Source organism: Thamnophis sirtalis, unplaced genomic scaffold (genome assembly GCF_051295495.1).
Source record: "Thamnophis sirtalis isolate CommonGarterSnake01/CBP01778 unplaced genomic scaffold, rThaSir2_p1.2 scaffold_4, whole genome shotgun sequence".
Lineage (NCBI taxonomy): Eukaryota > Metazoa > Chordata > Lepidosauria > Squamata > Natricidae > Thamnophis > Thamnophis sirtalis.
The window spans coordinates 38208944-38228404 of record NW_028261384.1 but is presented as its reverse complement, the minus strand read 5'-3'; the positions used below and the strand labels follow the sequence as shown (position 1 = coordinate 38228404).

The 19461-nt window shown below is 34.8% G+C and overlaps 1 protein-coding gene across 1 annotated transcript in view; it reads right to left on the bottom strand.

Annotated features, from left to right (window-relative positions):
* Positions 1-12755, bottom strand: part of LOC106556994 (histone deacetylase 9) — a 173693-nt gene extending 160938 nt beyond the window's left edge. The window contains exons 1-4 of the mRNA XM_087714371.1: positions 12702-12755; positions 12427-12586; positions 8881-9014; positions 3219-3360 (exon numbers count right to left, since the gene is read on the bottom strand). Of these exons, the coding sequence (XP_087570497.1) occupies positions 3219-3360; positions 8881-9014; positions 12427-12586; positions 12702-12755 (490 nt within the window). The remainder of the gene's footprint in view (positions 1-3218; positions 3361-8880; positions 9015-12426; positions 12587-12701) is intronic.
* Positions 12756-19461: the final 6706 nt, after the last annotated feature.

Genomic DNA, 19461 nt, shown 5'->3' with positions numbered 1-19461 from the left:
AAGAAAGTCTTAGAGTTATGATATAATCACACATATTGTGCAGATTCTGAATATGTCATTTTTATTTAGTATGAAGCTTTAGCTAATAGGATAAGAGGGGTTGACACATAATTTTAGCATGTATGCATTTTGCTATCTTAGTAGCAAAAGAAGCAACAGAAAAAGAATGGAAACTAAGAACTGAGCAAATGTTCTGAAATGCCCTTATTAAAAGAATGATCTATATTGTCAATTGTTAAAAGAATGACCTGTATTGTCAATTATGATGATTTACAATGTGACACACAGTAAACTAATACATAGTAATGAATGCATAAATGATGAAAATGGTAAATATTTCAGAGTAGTGAAAACTGAAGTTTCTTCCATCCCTTAGTAACTTTATACCTTTGCTCAGGAAAAGAGGGCAGAGAAATTCTCATATCTATTGTTTAGTTAAACTGAAGGTCCTATCCTTTAGAAGAATATTGGTCCTGTATTCTGTTGTTGCATTATTGCATTTTGTTTTTAATGGTTGGTTGGAATATAAAATTGTTGATTTTTTTGTTTCACCTTTTATTTTGTTATAAAGCTTCCCCATCTTTTTTCTGGTTACAATATCAGTCCCTTGCACAAAATAATAATTTGGAATTATTACACTGTAGTATTAAGAGCCAAGGTGGTGCAGTGGTTAAATGCAGCACTGCAGGCTACTGCTAGATCAGCAGGTCAGCGGTTCAAATCTCACCGGCTCAGGGTTGACTCAGCCTTCCATCCTTCCGAGGTGGGTAAAATGAGGACCCAGATTGTTGGGGGCAATATGCTGACTCTCTGTAAACCGCTTAGAGAGGCCTGAAAGGCCTATGAAGCAGTATATAAGTCTACTGCTATTGCTATTGCTATTTAAGTGGAAGTTTTAACTGCTAATGAAAGATAAAGTCTGGTATATGTTTTACAAAACCTTTCTTAAACAGAGACACATACAGATGCCACTCACAAGCATTACACATACAAACACATCAAATCTAGCCTCTTTGTCAAATACAACTGTGATTGTCTAGGAAACATCATCCACAGCAAGCATAGGCCTCCTGATTCAAACTCCTGCAACATCCAAGAAAGCAAATCTCTCAAATCCATTGCAATGTAGTGTCAAACCCAAACAGAGTCGTGAGTCTCTAAAGAAAAGTTGGATGGTTTCCTATTAGGAAGAGAGCATAAGATAGTTGGACAAATGTTTTGTGGGGGGATTAAAGAGCTACACTTACATGAGCAATCTTATGCCCTCATTAGATCCATTCCTGGTTTTCATTGCTCACAAGACAAATTCCCACTTGTTATTGTTATTGTTGTTGTATTGTGCTAAGATTCAGTTTGCAGATCTGAACTCTAAATGATAGGCATCTAAGCCTTCTTTCTCCTAAATAAAAACCAGTCTATTTTGGATTTGCCTGTCCAGATATTTTTCTCTTTATTCTTTCGACTGCATCTATTTATGGCCAGAGTTTCCTTTCTGAAATATATTATTGTACGTTCATCGAAATTAAAATATTTTTTTCCTCTTAATGCTTTATACTTAATGTTCTATAAATACATCATGTGATTGTGGAAGAAGAGGAGAAGAAGGAAGAATAGCGTTCCCTCCCATTTATAATTTTAAAAAGCCATAGTAATTGGATTGTGAGAGCCAGTTTGTTTTAGTGGTTAAAGCACCAGACTAGAAAACAGGAGACTCGAGTTTCATGCCTTAGGCCTAGGTTCAGGTGACGAGCCAATCAGTCATTCCTGTTTTAACCTATGGTTCAATCCTTGGGTGATCTGAAAAAAAATGGACCTTGTACTTGCAGAAAAGAGGCAAGGAATCAATATAAAAAGAATTCCCATATAATTTTATAAATGTAACTTTTATAATTTTTACATAGATTTGATCCCCCCCCCCGCCTGCTATAACAAAGACTAAATCAAAATCTCAACATTTTGAAGAGAATGTGTGCTGCAAGCGGCCATAGCTTTTGGCAGTGTTTCTGGGGGAGCAACAAATTGATTATGATTTTATTACACACTATGTGCACACATTACATCACCATCACTTCAGCACCCAGTAAGACACCAGAAGCTGAGGTACTTTCTGCTCTATCTGCCTTCTTATACCTTTTGTTGAATATGATTATAAATTTATGCTTCAGGAAAGCTGCAAAATAAATTCAGCACTGAATTTGACCGAAAAGGTCAATACAATGCCTTAAATACATTAAAATAAACACAAATAAACAGTCCATTATTTGCCAATAGTTTGTACGTCTCAGTAGATTAAAATGTCTTCAAATCATGGCAGATTTTGCAGGATCACTTTATAATGAAGAAGGTTCCAATTCAATACACACTAAATCTTTATCCCACCATATTAAGGTCTTTGAGAAAATGTTTTCCATTTCCCCCATAAAGACAGTCCATGCAATTAAAATTTAGGACCTGCCTATCAAGTGCACTGTGGAATGGCCTGATTCCAGCAAAGCCACATGGGAAGGAGAACAAAGACAGGTATTGATCCTTTCTCAAAGCATATTTTTCAGATAAATTCCCATTGAATTTATCGAACCACCCTTCTCAAAAGTTATCTGCATTCATTATCGCAACTGTTACCATCTGAATTATCCAGCAAGGCTTTTCCAAATGCTGATCCCTGCATAGGTGAAGGCACTATCTGAACCCTGCTTCAGTCAGCGAAAGATGTTGATTCATATAAATTCATATTTCAAAACCGTGTCAGTACAACACAGCAGGGACTCAAGATCCATTGCTGTGTGTAGTGGAACCCAGATGGTAGTCATGACTTTAAAATATCCGTCTTACCCCTTGAAGTTCTTCTGTCTTCTATGACTGTTCAAGTAAAAGAGGCTAAAACTATCCCTTAAAGATATGGGTCATGTGTCCATTCTTTTTCTGACTTACTCGCCAAAGTATAATTGTTTATACCCCAAAGGTTAATAACCAGATGATCATAAAAGCAGAATGAGATCTCTGTGGCTGATTTTTGAGCCAGTGCCTTTCCTTAATCTATACTGGCTCCCTCTGCAACATTCTCTTTCCACAATGAATTGCATCTGGAAAAAGTGTTTTGTTTTGGGTTGGGGGGGGGGGTGTTACATCGCTTGCCAAGTATTTTAAACTGACACCAGCTATGACTAATGACGAGGCTGGAATGTGCTGTTCTCAGTAGAATAGAGCCCTTTACAGACCTAGGATTTTCCTGGGGTCCAGCTTCTGTCTGTTCAGGGGACTGGTGCCATAGAGCAGTGAATGATGTTCGGAGTGAACCAGCTGTATTTCTTCCAAACTGGCTTTTCGACCTCGAATCCGCTGAAAGAGAGCAGCAGAGCTCTATAATATTCCACTGATAATATACAGGGGAGGGGAGAGAAAGGAAATCCAAAATAACATTGAATAGGATTAATCATGGGCAGTAATAATTGCATCATATAGGAATGTGACACTGATATTTAATATGATACAAGAAAGCAAAAACATGATTTTTTTTCTGTCTCTCTTAAATAAATGGACTGATGTCATGTTAAAACAACACAGCACTTTGTATGACAGGAATAAATGCCCCTATCTTTTTTTCTTTTTTCCCTCCTCCATTTAACCCTTTATAAAGACTACAGTAAATGTGACATAACCCATGCAGTAAATGATTTCACAGGGGTTAGAGAAGTGTGATCCAGAACAAGATGGCAAGAAAGGGAAAAAGACAAAAGCCTTCCAACCTTTGCCACTGAACAATCTGTGGATCTGGTGTGTGTGTGTGTGTGTGTGTGTGTGTGTGTGTGTGTGTGTGTGTGTGTGTGAGAGAGAGAGAGAGAGAGAGAGAGAGAGAGAGAGAGAGAGAGAGAGAGAGAGAGAGAGAGAGAGAGAGAGAGAGAGAGAGAGAGAGATTGTCAGCCCAACATCAGTACTTTTTAAAATTCTATCTGGGATTAATAGAATCTTTATCTTGAAAAAAGATAAGACTATATTTCATAATATTGCACAGAGTATAAAATTCCAAAACTTGACCTTTGATTTCTCTTTAATTTTGTGAATTAGCTAGGTAGAATTCAATTTAGCAGAGACATGGATTTCCACACAATTATTTGCTTCTGAATTTCTTTCAAATTCTCTGGGAAATACTTTGAACTGATTGTGTTGTGAAATGGTAGATAATTATTTGCATCACATTTTTGTTTTCATTGCACAAAAGCTACTTTGGGTTCTAAAACTTCTTATTCTGGAAGAGCCCAAAAAAGTTTTCCTTAGGAGTTACCTGTAATTAAATAATTTGAAACCATAGAAACTGCTGGTCACTGGAAAGATGATGATACAAGGGAAGGCATGGCATAACCCTTGGCTTTTCTATAATTAAGGTAAGCAAAAGACCCCTGCACCCCATCCATGAGAATCCCACCAAAACTTCTTCTTTGCTTTAGGGGGAAAAAAGAATCAAAAGTGATTTATTTTCCATCAGATTGAAGCACAGTAAAAAGAAAAGGGAAAAAAGAACAGAGAAGAAATTTTTGGCAAGCATGAAACAAAACAAAACAATCCCCACTGGTCATGAATCACAAAGAAATGAGAATAGAGTTAAGTGCCAAGATAGTCATTCAAGAATGGATATGAGGAAAAATAGTAACTAAGTGAGAAAGTAAGTTGCCCAAAAGGTGGATGGGGAGACGTTTAACCACAGTGGTTTTAAAGAAGAAATGAACAGCATTGTTCAAAACAGGGATCCCCAAATTTGGCAAATTTAAGACTTGTGGACTTGAAGACCTCTGTTTCAAAACATGATTTTAGAACCATTACACGGACGATTGGCTCAAAGTATGAACCCAAATGGCTTTGGAGTCACTGAGACTTTTCCTTCAATAGCATTCCTGCACTTTAACATCTTCAGAGATCCAACAGAGTTTGTTGATAAATAACTGGCAGACCAAAATAAATGGCTACTGAGCAAGAAAATACTACTCTTTTCTGCATTTCTGAATTTACTACTGAATATATATATATATATATATATATATATATATATATATATATATATATATATATATATATATATATATATATATATATATATATATATATAATCTATTTTAATCCCAGTTTTTCTGATTAAATAGTTTTTCTCTTTTTTAATGCCTCTGCTTTAATTTCATGTCTGATTTTTTTTTAAAAAAACCTTAAATGTGTTTTATTCTGATCAAATCAGTAAATATCTATTGCCTTGTCCTGTTATTAACACTATCTCATGCAAATCTTTTAAAGAGGAGCATTCTTCAAGGACACACAGACTCTTTCATAGTGCTACTGTTGCTTAAAATAAAGAACCTTCACAAAGATTTGTACAGCAGGAGTTTAATTGTGTTTGTGTTTAAGGCTACATTGTGCCTTTGAGTGGCATGTCAAAGGCCACATTCCCAAAAGTGCCTGGTCAAAGAAATTAATAAGACTAGGATAAAAACTAGACTGTGTTTAATTTAATTGATTAAACAGAGCTAAAATGATTTAGTGGTACATATTCAACAATTCTTCTATTCCATTAAAAAAAAATTCTGCAAGGAGTATTGGGGATACTGCTATTCATTTGTTTGTTTAATTTTAAGGCTGCCCAGCTCAAGAAAACTGAGCGACTTAGTATTAAAAATAGAAAAACAAAAAAGAGAAAAACTGAAGTGATACCAAACTTAATTTAACATACACACCCAGCCCTTGCCACACACACATTGACAGAACTCCAGATTTACCTCTCACATGAAAAATAGCTAACTTTTTAAACATTTACATATCATTAGGGTCTGCATATACCTTGGGAGAAGGATCCAGAAGAAAGGCACTGCTACAGAGAAGGCATATTTCCTGAGGGCCACTAGAAGCAAATGCTCAATTTAAAGCACATTGATGTATTTATTTTTACCATATGCAGCATAAACCATGGGTGATAGTACATCCCTCAAATAACTGACACTATGCCTTTAGAGTATGTAACTGGCACACTGAATTGCCTCCAGAACTAATTTGGGGTTTGGAGGTGCAATTTTAATCCTCTATTTCAGTGGTTCCCAAACTTGGCAACTTTAAGACTTGTGGACTTCAACTCCCAGAATTCTCCAGCCGGCTCTGCTGGGTGGAGAATTCTGGGAGTTGAAGTCCACAAGTCTTAAAGTTGCCAAGTTTGGGAACCACTGCTCTATTTTATTATGTTCTAATATTACAATGCTCATTTTCAAAAGGCTGATAAACATCAATGGAATTCATATCAAACTAATAAAGGCTAACAAAAGATTTAATTACACAGGATTCTGATCTTCAATTTCTTCATCATCCCTAATCCTGCAACTGAATTTACAGCCAAGAAACACTGAGACATAGTTGCACAAAATCAACAACATTCTGTTACTTTGGACAATATATTTAATAACTTTCTCCAGGGGTTATTTTTTATAAAAACACCTTGTTGTTTATATATCAGGTGATTGATAACATTATTTCATTTGCCTAAAACATATTTACATTTTCTTGAGGGAAGGAAAAAGGGATGTGGTGTTATATAAATGTTTTTCCTGGAATGTGTTGTAGATGACTGCATAGCATATAAATGAAGAAACCCCAGGTGGTTAGGACTATGGAAGACCCTTTTCCTTTCCAATGCAAGTTGCACATTTCACAGAAAAGCTAATTAAAATGTTTAGGATGGTGGTTATTAATCATGTAGCAGAGTATCTATTAATTCAGAAGTTCAGAAAACCATAAATTTCACTGTATCTCTCATATAAAAAGGACAGAAGATGAGGAAAGGGCCAAAATGGTTATGGGGCGACAAACAAGCAAAGCCGAAGCATTTAATTTATTCCTTTTTTCTCCTATTTCACTTCAACATTGAAATGTCTTTTTTGGCCCACTTTTTTAATTTATATATATATATATATATATATATATATATATATATATATATATATATATATATATATATATATATATATATATATATATATATATATATATATATATATATATATATATATATATATATATATATATATATATATATATATATATATATAATCAGTATATTAATATTCCCAACAGATTTATGTTTCATATCTATTATGAGCTACAAACATTTTAGCTGTTATACCCCTAGGTACTATAGAGATTTCATTCTTTGTTACTTCTTTTTGTATCTGTCAAGCAAACATTATCTTTCATAAATTAAACTGTTGGCTGTTGACACATTAATATTAATAGAAACACTTCTACTAACACTTAAATCCAGAACAAGTTGTGATTTTAAGAGTGGCCCTCAGTCACTTACTCCGGATCCTGGAAGATGAATAAAAATATAAAGAGGCCTTACCAAAAAGGTATCTATCAATAGAATAATTGTAACTTTTACAAATAAAAATAATTACTAGAAATTTAACTGTAAGGAGTTCAGGATTCTAAATATTGGCTTACTTATCCAGGATCTATCCCACTATTATATTGCAGCCAGTAAAATTTTCTATGGAAATAATTGTGAATGATCACTGTAATAGTAGAATGATTGAGTCAAAAGAGCATCAAAGTATTTCTGATCTGCAAAAATTGTGCTATGATGAAAGCAACATTCTTAAGATCATTTAACAAGCCAATTTGGTATAGTTGTTAAGAAATCAGCCTGGAGATCACGAGTTCTAATCACACATGAAGCCAGCTGGGGGACCTAGTACACTCTTTCTCAATTTAGGAAGAAAACAATGGCAAACCACTTCTGAAAATCTTGCCAAGAAAACTACTGGGATTTACCCAGGGAGCTGTAGGATCAACACTGACTTCAAGGAACATATACACACAAAATGCTTTAAGGTTCTTATATTCTTTAATTAATTCTAAGTGAGAAGATAATAATCATGTTAGCATATGCCTAAATAATTATTTCATCCATTATAGAAATTTCTGTCTAACTTATTTTGAAACTAAACAGCATTGCCTTGCTTGGAATAAATTACAAACAGAAGATAAAATTAATCTATTTTAAATGTACAATTTTTAGTAATCTGTTTATTTTTTTAAAAAAATAAAACTAAAAATCATGTATATCACTTAAGACTCACAAGATACTTAATTGGGCCACAAATTTTATGTGTGTATGTATTGCTGTGTCCATATATTAGGGGATCATGTTATATGAGCTAATTGTTTATGCACCACAAATATTCCTTTGGATTGATCCACAGAGTTGCTCATTTTAAGGCCTAATAAAGTCCTTTGGATGCTGAAGTGTTTGGATTTCACTTTGGCATTGTTTAAACTCAAGTACCACATTTGAAATCTCAGGATTTCTTGTAGACTCAAAAATTCTTGAGAAGAAAATTATTAAATGCGCTCCAAGTAATCATATTAGCTATACAGTGTATAGTAACTTTAATAAAATTCAAAACTTAAAGAAGTGAAATTTAGATTTTTCCCATGCTGTGTCCAGTTTTTTGTCCTCCCCCATCTATTTCCTTAATGAGGTCTCCAGAAAACCATTTCCCATCAATATGTTTATGAAAGGTAACTTGAACTATCAATATTCCTCTTTGTGAGAATACACTTTTATTTGTATCTACATATAAAAAGGAGGCAGGATTTTGATTGTCCAAAATGAAACCAAACATCTTGAGATCTTGAAATATTTTTGGGGGGGTGGCATTTATCTATGTGGTCATTAAAAATAATAAACTCTCAGAACTCTTTATGAGTGTATAATGCATATTTTAGGTTCTATAGCATAACTTATCCTGAGGTGAAAGGAATATTCCTGAGGTCATCCAGCTGGTACTTACATAAGAAACCAAAATAATATTAAAACAACTATATTTAATATAGTTGTGTATCTATTACCTCACACTTGTTTAACAGCCCACATTCTTGCAACCTTGACCAAATGCTTTGTATTCTTCCAGCATGCTCAGGGTGGCTGGTATAATTGCCACACAAACACTGGTGCTTCAGCATTAGTGTGTCATATGCAACACCTGCAAAACAAACATAATGGGACCAACTTACCAATAATTTTACTCTGGAAAGTAAAGTACAATAACTAGGATGCTCATTGAAAGAGAATTGGATGTGTGGTTGGGATGATCAGAAGATGCCAAACTGCACAAAAGCTGTTTTGTAGAGATGGGATTGTCTTTTTATGGATAAGTGTACTTTCCCCCCTTACAATGTATATTCTACATTTACGTTGTGGTGCTGACATTTAGGTTCATACAGTATATAGGCAAAGAAAATGAATGACATGACAGGTAGCTTTATTTAGGGATTGGAATCGGCAATGAGTTATGTGAAGTGGCACTAAGTGAAACCACAAGCGAATTTATAATCTGACTTTCCTTTGATTAACAGATCTGTGAAGTTTGTAAATGTGAGGACCGGTCACAAAGTTACTTTTTCATGACTGCCATAACTCTGAATGGTCACTAAGTGAAGTAGTAACTAAACAAGGACTTCAGAATAACTTAATCCTTGACTCAACAGAATAAATCATACCCCAGGGGTTTGTAACACGTGGGAAATATAAGTTTCACCTGGCAAAATAGAAATGCTTTGTTAATGATACTATTTTGGCTGGACTAATAAGCTTTTTTTCAGTGCCAGCTTCTCCTTTTTCATTGAGCAGTTTAAATATTTGGAGCCACAGCAGGTGGTGGTACTTTGACTGATCTTGAAAAATATCTAAATATGGTCAGATCCCATTAGTGCTTGAATAGAGACCTAGAAATTCCAGAGCTGGAGACCTAACTGGCAAATAGCAATAACACGGCAAACTGTTTCTTTCTTGTTGCAAAGAAAATTGCATGAAACTTGTCTTTAGGTAGTCTTTAAAACATTTCCAAATATTTCATTTTCAACAATAATCCAAAGCTGGCTTCAATTCTATGGGGGCTGTGTGAACAATACCCTTTGGTTGTTTCTCTTTTATGACAGAGTATCCACCTGGACTTTCTTGAAATACCAAGGCTTGAAACACCATTTATTTATCCTGATGTCTCAGAGAAACATTAACTTGGCACCATTCTTGGACTGGTAGTAAATGTACATGGTAGCTGCAAGGCACCTGGTCCTCATTAGAAGTGCAGGAATCTGGTGAGGTACTTTGCCAAATCCTTGGATTATGGTAACTGCCCAAAGTTAGCACCAGGTACCATGTTTTAATCAAAGCCTTGCCCACTTTTAAAAACACTTCCCTCTTTTCTTTAAATATGCTAATAGATTTATTAATTTTCTCAGACTTAAAACAAATTATCAAACCATTATATTTGTTCATGTTACTCTGAGTGCAACTTCAACTGAGTCCAAGAGAAGTTCCATGGTCTTATTCCAAAATGAAGTTTGCATAGGCTTGCAACTTTTGAATGAGTGAATGAATAATTCAAAAGTCAAGATCTGTCAGAAACATTCCATGCAAACTTTTAAGTAGTAAAATGTTCTCACATTCCAAACTGTATGTCTGTTGAAGACCATTCCTTAGTCTAAAATGAAATCTGAATGTCCTTTTTTCATACACTTCAAACATCTAAATTGATTTAGGATGTGCAAATAATTCACTTTTGCAGCTGTGGGTCACACAGCACGTGTGCTACCGTACCACAACACAGCAACAGAGCTTCCTACTAAAAATAGAATGTAGGATTCCCTAACACAATCCAGCCAATACTACACACACACCCCAGGAAGAAAAAAAAGCAGTGAGGGAATAGACAACTGTTTTCAATTGCTTGCTGCTATGGAATGTTAGTGGAAGATAATGATTCTGGTTGGAATGCTGTCTCTTTTCAAGCCAATGGCAAAATTCCCCTCTGAAATCAGAAAGGCCAAGATTGTAACTGGCTCATTCTGAGGGGGAAATCGATCTCATTTTGATCTAATTGTTGTGATGCAAATTGTAAGTACGACTCTATGTAGGTTAGTGTAAAAATTAGTTTCTGAGTTGAAAGACACATTTATTTTAATATATATTTTCATTATCCTTAAGAATTATGGTTGATGGCAATTTTTATTTATGTTTATTTATAATATAGATACATTGTAGAGCTAAAACACCACATTTCTTCCTTCTCCTGGATTTTCAATTGCCATTTAAAGAGATTATGGGCAGAAAATGGTCAGGTTATATTCTGTAACATAACCCTAACTCTAATATTATGCATCCTGTCAGTTAAACAAATAGAATTATTGTCTATATCATGCAATATACAACACAAATATTTCAATTTAAATAAATCCAATTTAAACTTACGATTCAATTTAATTTGTATTTCTACTTCATTTCAGAATTTTTTTGCAAATTCTGTCTTCTCAATATATTTGAATAAACATTTTTTGTACCTGCACAGAAACTCAATCTTCCAAAACAATTTAGTAGTTTTGGATACAATCTAGTGGTTCAATCAGCTTATTCGTTTATTTTGGAAATGAGGTTCTATGACTCTGATCTGAATTTGAATTTCTGCATTACAGCTAATATTTATTGACTGTCTTAAAAGCCATGGGACTGTTTACATTTCCTGATATAAAGCTGAAGAGAACTATAATCCTCAAAGAAAATGTCAACACTTGCAACCAAAAGACTTCATTCTGTGCTCAGCAAATAGAGTATCTTTATATGCAATGCAACAAACATGCCAATCAGTGGTAGGATTCAATTTTTTTTTTACTACCAAGTCTATGGGTGTGTCTTTGTGGACCTGGCATGGGTTGGTGGGTGTGGCCAGGAAACGATACTGTAAAATCTCCATTTCCTCCCCACTCCAGGGGAAGGTTACTGCAAAATCCTCATTGCCGCGCAATCAGTTGGGATTCGGGAGGCAGAGAATGGATAGAGCGGGGTTCTACATTCTCCAACATTCTCCAAACCACTCAAAATGTCCAGTATCGGTTTTCCAGAACTGGTCAGAATAACACCTCTGGTGTCAATAATTCCTTGCTAAATGGAAACATAAAGTTTCAGAAACTGATTACATAATTTTGAATATGTTTACTATATTAGAAAATAACACTTTTGGCACACATTGTGACATTCCTAAAGGCAGATCTCAGAAATATATATTGTACTCATGCTTTATGTAAGGTTTTCATATCAACATGGTAATGGTCTCAACAGGGGGAGGAATGGGAAAAAAGACAAAATATAACATGGGCTAGACAGAAATAAAAGTACAAAAGGCTGGAGGACATCCAAAATACACCTGTTATTGGCTGTTGGAACCTTTCAACAATATTAATTTATGAATGTGTGAATATTATCCATTATCAGCTGCACTAATACATAGGATTGAGGGTAAAAAAGAATGAGTAAAAAAGGCATTCTTGGTATTTAAATCAGTTGATCCTACATGAACTGTACATTTAATCTGCTTTATGGGAATCTTTAGGGACTCTTACCCGTCATGGAGGTTTGTTGAATAGTCTGATCCACAGTTGGGTGAGGTAATACACAAGTTGTCAGGGAAATCTGTGTCCTGGCACTAGGCTGATTATCATCTACATGCACCATCTGAGCCTGGCACCCTTGCAATTTCTGTAAATGCTGTTGCTCTAGGGTCTGTGGTTTTCAAGAGAGAAACATGGTAAAAAAATATGACAAGAGATCACAATGAATACTAGAAGAAATGGATCAAGAAATTAAATTTATTAGTTCAGTGTTTAAGTAAACAAACCTGAAGTCCAACTTTAAGACCTACTCCATAAAACAATCCAAGAAAAATGCTCATATCTGCCCACACCAGCTACTGAATATCTCTTATAACCTCTGGTATAGGTTTTGAATCCCTATGTGATTAAAAAAATATCCAAAAGGAATAAGATGCTAAGACAGATGGTAGAATTTTTAAAAGAAAAGTATCTGAAAACCAGAGCATCTATACATCTTTAAGAAAGCCATTAGGGTGGACAAAAACTAAGAAATGTTATGTATTTTATCCTTTAAACAGATTAAAAGCAAACCATGACATCAATTTAGCTATACAACATATCTATATGGGTGTTATGTATGTGTACATTTTTGAGAGCAGTATTTCATTTTTGCCCACAAAAATCAACAAAACCCCTGGATAAAACTCACTACAAAGTGTGTTCTGTATTCTAACATGCAATGCAATTCTTTTCAGCTGTAGGGGAAGGAAGGAAGGAAGGAAGGAAGGAAGGAAGGAAGGAAGGAAGGAAGGAAGGAAGGAAGGAAGGAAGGAAGGAAGGGGGGAAGGAAGGGTCTAAATGGATAAACTCCTTTCCTTGTGTGTGAATATAATTTATACATTAACTATAGTTACTTCTTGCAGATATTCTGAGGAAGCTGCCAACTGGTCAAAGGTAGACTTTACACTTCTGGCCCACTACACCAAGATTTAATTTTAATAATAACTAACTGATGGAGATTGGATGGATCAACTATTCTAAGTTAAAAGGTTTTACAAGAAAAAATAGTTTCCTAGAAGTAAAAAAAAAGCAAGATTAATTGAGTAAAATGGTCTGCTAATTGTTGTGACTATGTCATTAATAAAATATGGGAATTCTACATAACCAGATATTTTGGCATTACTTCAGACAACTTCCATACGATCAGAGTCTTTAAACAATAGACAGATGAAAATGAAACATATTTAGAACTAGGAGAGCCATGTGATTAGAAGCACATGGTACAAACTATTCCTCAATTTATCCAGTCAGAGCTGCCTGGAAGAAAATATAGTTTTCCATATATACTAATCAGCAAGTGATTAGGAAGTCATCCTTCAAACACTTCTATCCATTTTTATAGCAAATGGCCAAAGAGAATGACAGCCAGAAATATATTGTGTAATAAAATTAGAAAATGTGGATAACTTCTGCTTACCATATCTTACAATCCTTGAATCATATTAGTGGAACAAACATCTGAAAACAGTACAAACCTATGTATAACAGAATCATATTAAATAGTGGAGTAGAACTAATAGAGAATGTGCAGCTCTATAGCCTTTAGATTTTGTAGATATAATTGATATATTAGAAATATATTCTGTAGATCTAATTCCAATATTTTGGAAATATATTCATTTTAGTACAGATATGATAGGCAAAGTTTTTGTAGGCAGCAATTATTCACTTTTTCACATTAAATCATCTAGTATGTCCTGGCTGTCACTCTCATTGGCCTTTTGCTATAAAAATGGAAGTTTTTGAAGAATAATTGGAAACAACTACTAACTGAATTGTAGCAAAACACATTTTTGTTTTATAAGTCAATTATCTTGATAGTTCAAGTGAAATGGTTTTATCATTGGGGGTCATACTCTGGAAGCAACTTTCAGATTCCACTTCTCATTTCAGTCTCCTTTATCTAAAGACCTATCATGCTACTCAGCAACTATTATGTACCAATGTTTGCTCTACAAAGATTGCAGTGTTCTAAAAAATGTGTTGTAGAAAATGGTGCACATCTGCATCTAAAACAGGATTATGCATAAGAAGAAGACATGTCAAAAAAACCAACAATCTCAAGATGGCAGATGCAACTGTGAGATAAAAGCCCTGCTTCTTTTTTATTATATAAGACTGGTGTAATAAAGAGCTGAGTTTCCATCACCTTGGAATCATCTTTGATCCTTATTAGACTTGCCAACATCTTTAGTTTGCTAAAGCCTGCAGCTATTTTTAAGCAGAAACACGGGTTAATCAACAATAAAATACTTTGCAAAAGTAGGAACCAAATTGAAGGTAATCCCGAAGGACTTTAAAAATATCTTGACAATAAGCAAGCTATTAAATCAAATTTGAAACTCAGCTAAAGTGATCTTGGATCCTAGGGAGATTAATGCACTTCCCATTTCAGAAGTGGTATTGCTGAAAGAGGTCTTCATGCATTTAATGTAAGATCTCTCATTGCCAGAGTCACTTAATTTGGGGTTGAGCAAGGGGAAGCGGGAGCGGGATATCTGTACTTGCTGACATAGTTAGAAATAGACAATCAGAATAGAGAAAATAAAATTAGGGCTGTGTTAGAACATACTATATAAAAGTCTGCTCAGGAAAGGTGCAGTTTCCAGCTTTAAGTGTGTCCAAGTGACTTTTAGACCAAGAGAACCGGAATACATTGCAACTGGAACCAATGGAATGAAGTGATTGTACAGAAAAGTCCTGATAAAAGTTAATGGATATTCTGGCTTTAATAAGGCCTGGGGGCGGGAGGGAAGTGAAGATTCAGATGTGGGAGATAAATGCAATCCTAAAGGAATAGTTAACTTTAAAAGTAAAATTAACATTCTTTACAGAGAAATTTTCTTAACTTTCCTTTGAAGTAGAAACTGAATTTGTCCCTGAAATGTTATTATTCAGTGAATGGGAAATATAAATAACAATCATGCGGCTGAGAATCAAACCCAACACAAGGCAATAGCATCATCTCATTTCCATGCTGACTATATTACTTATGTAACAATTGAGCCATGTGTAAGTGTGGTGAATTGTCATTGGGTTTCATAGCATTTGTGTGATTTCCTAGTGGAATGTGACATTTATGTGTGAAATTGACTTAGCATTTGTCTGCACTGTCAGATTGCCTCATGACCATAGCAACCAATTTTGGATTATCACAACAGGTAATTTTGTATACTTCTCTGTAAACCACATCCACCATAAAAAACAACTTTTAGTATATTCCCCTTTACACTCAAAATATATTTTCATGCTACTGTTACCTTAAAGCACTGTTTTCTAATTTGCCCTATAGCACTTTATTTTCTTTCTTTTTTTAAAAAGCCCAAGGGATCTTATTTCAGCATTTCTCTCAATATTGAGGAAAACAAAATGTACTGCTTTTTACCCCAAGCAAGTGGAGATTAAAACTATTTACTAGAAGATAAACTCGAAAATTGAGATGAGAGATAAGAAGCCATACTACTGGGAGAGGGTGCAGCTAGGTGATCTTGGACCAGTCCCTCTCTAGAAACAGGCAATGGCAAACCACTTCAAAAATATTCCAGGGACTAATCCAGGCAGTTTCTAAAAGTCAACAGTGGCTCAATGGCACAAAACAAACAAACAAAGTGTACAAAAGGTTGTGTGGGTGGGTTCCTGCTAGTTCTAACCTCTTCTATAGAAGAGATTTCACAAATCTACAGTGCCGTTTAGAACCGGTTCCAGCTCCCACCCTCCCAGCCATCTGCACATCATCAAGATGAAGAGCAAGAGGAGGAATTCTGAGAGTTGAAGTCCACAAGTCTTAAAGCTGTAGAGTTTGAACACCCCTGGGCTTTTTTCCCCTAAAGGGTTAGGGGTACAAAGGTCTTTTAACTTGACAGCTTTAAGACTTGCACACTTCAATGCCAGAGTTCCTGAGCCAACATGACTGAAGGAGGAATTCTGGGAGTTGAAGTCCACAAGTCTTAAAGCTGTCAAGTTTGAACATCCCTGGTTTTTTTTTCTAAAGTGTTAGGAGTGCAAGGGTCCTGTAACTTGACAGCTTTAAGACTTGCGTGCTTCAAATGCCAGAGTTTCTGAGCCAACATTTTGGTTGCTAAGCAAAAGCGTTGTTAAGTGAGTTTCACCACATTTTACAAGTTGGCCATGCCACCCGGTCACATGGCTGGCAAACCATTCCCACAAAGCAGTCCACACCTACAGAAGAGGTTCTAAATTTTTTTGAAACCCATCACTGTGTGGTACCTTTCATTTTTAAAAAAAACTCACTGAAAAATAACTGCAGAAGACGAAACCTGTCACTTAAATGAACTTTCTGCTGAATTTCAAACCTTTCTATAGTTTGTATCCTACATAAGTATGCAATCCTAAAGCTACTGTTGAAATTAGCTGTAGAAGACATTACAAACTAACTTAGGAGAAAGAAAGGAATTTTTATTTTAAAATTGGCTGTTATGCCTATACATAGACTTAAGTGCATTCTAATGCTTTAAATGTTTATGTATAAAACTATATGGATGTAGAAATACATGTGAGTTTGGAGGTTGTTTGGAGGTTGTTGCCCTTCGGACAGAAAGTAAGATGGGATGATACAATATCCTGGATCCCAGACTTATCACAGTAGTCTTTGACTTACAACAGTTCATTTTGTCATCCTTTGAAATTACAATGGCACTGAAAAAAATGCACATTTACAACCATTGCAATATCTCCATGTTATGTGCCATTTGGAAACTGACTCATACTTATGACAGTCGTAGAGTCCAGGCAGGGGTCACTTTTGTGACCTTCTGATGAGCAAAGACAGTGGGGAAGCCAGATTTACTTAACAACTACGTCTAAACAACTACAGTGATTCATTCAATAACTGTGACAAGAAAGGTCATAAAATGAAACAAAACTAATCTAACAATTATCTCATTTAACAGTAGAAATTTTGGCCTCAGTTGTAGTTGTATGTCAAGGACACCTGTATCTTGCAAATATTTCTCAACATTCTTAATCTTGGCGGTAATTCCTTAGATGGTTTAGAATCAAATTAGTTTTAGCACACAACCAAAGCTGCTTAAGAGTGCGATGTGGACATGCTCTTCTTTAAAATTTAACAAAATGGAAGTGTTCTTTGCAAAATCACTTTCATTCGATATGTGAAAACACTATATGCATATAGAAGTCCATGAACAGTCATATTTAAGTCAAACTCCTGTTAGGTGAGAGTAAGTCCAGTTGAATTTACAGAGAAGAGGAGGAGGATTCACATTTAGTAGAATATGTATGTTTGGGTCAAATATTTTTTTAAAAATGAGTCCTTCACTACAGCTTATTTCATCATAATTATTTCAAAAGCAAATCTTCAGAATAACTCGCATTTTTATTTGTAGGATTGAATCTTGGATCATACCAATATTAAGATAAATGGTTAAAAAATCAGTTTAAACTATCTATGATGAGAGAACCTGACACTTAAATATCAGATCATAGAAAATGTAGATTCTAATTGTTCTATTTAGCTGGCCTTGGCTTGTGACAAGCTTGGTATTATACAGATTTCCTACCTGCCACCATCACTTTCACCAAGTGAGATTATACAGACAACTCTTCTTGAAGCTCACCTCTTTATTCCTAATTATCTTGGCCCTGTGTTTACTCAGTAAAATATTACAGTTGTCCCCAAGAGTTCTCATTTGGGATGAGTGACAAACTAAATTATCCAGTGTTTAGATTTTTTTTTAAAAAAATTTACAAGCAGCAAATATTTAAATGCTGAACAATAATGTAATATGGTTGCTTTAGAAAAAAAGTATTAGTATTAAACTAAAAGTTGCATTACACTTTTTTTAAAAAAAACCATTCTGTTTCTAGAATTCAACTATGTAACTAATGAATTTTTGGTATGAATGACGTGTATATAAAATTATATATAATAATATACAGTATATACAGTAATATACAGATATAGTATTATATATAGGTCTCTGATAGAGGACCTGAGATGGAGGAAGGGTTAGAAGGGATTTTTTTTACACATGCAAAACATACATACCATATTTTTCGGAGTATTCTTCCAAAAAAGAGAATGTGGGTGCGTCTTATACACTGAATACAGCATTTTTGTCCTACCGAAACTCCGTCCCTTTACAAAAATGGACTTGCCCATTTTTTGCTCATTTTTGTCCTTCCTCTACAAGTTTCCTAAAATTCTGCATGCCCCCTCTTTTTTTGCAAAAAAACACACAAAAAAAAAACAACAAGGCGGGCAGAGGGTTTGGGAGGCCTGCAGAGTGCAAAAACTTTTTTAAAAATTAACCTCTTCAAAATATGGTGCATTTTATACTCCGGTGCGTCATATAGTCAAAAAAATACGGTGCACAACAAGCTAATAAAAACTAATCTTGAAGTTATGTGGAATATTAAAGTATATGGCTGGAAAGCCATAAGGAACATGAAAGCTGTGCAAACTGATGCTCAGGAAACCTTGGTATCTATCTTAGCCTAAGAAAGCATTGTGTGAATTTTTATTTCTGTATTGTTAAGTAATGAATTATGTCCTGTGAATTAGCGTAGAAGAGATCTATGCTGTTACATGTTGGTCTACATATATCAGGGAGGGAAACAAGTTGGTTATACATATAAATTACATGTGTACTTAATCAATTAACAATTAAAATATGTTAAAAGTCCATTATATTTATTAAGACTTCCTGAGATTGCTTGAAATCTTTTGATCTATGTGCACTCAGCCAGATTCCTCTTCATCTCACCCTAATTTAAATCCCATCTCTAGCTACTCTGTGCACCTGATGAACACAGCTGCATCTCACAACTACTTATGGCTTTTAATAAAATATGTTAGCCTAAGTACTATCAAATAACTGGTTTAATGTGGAATTCTCCTATTTCCAGTTACTGCAACATCCACTATCCAAACTTAACAATTATTGTCTATGGTGCTGTGTAGCAGCAAATTTACAAAGAATTTGTAACCAAAATTCCTCCCCACCAGTATAGATTAATTCCAAGATG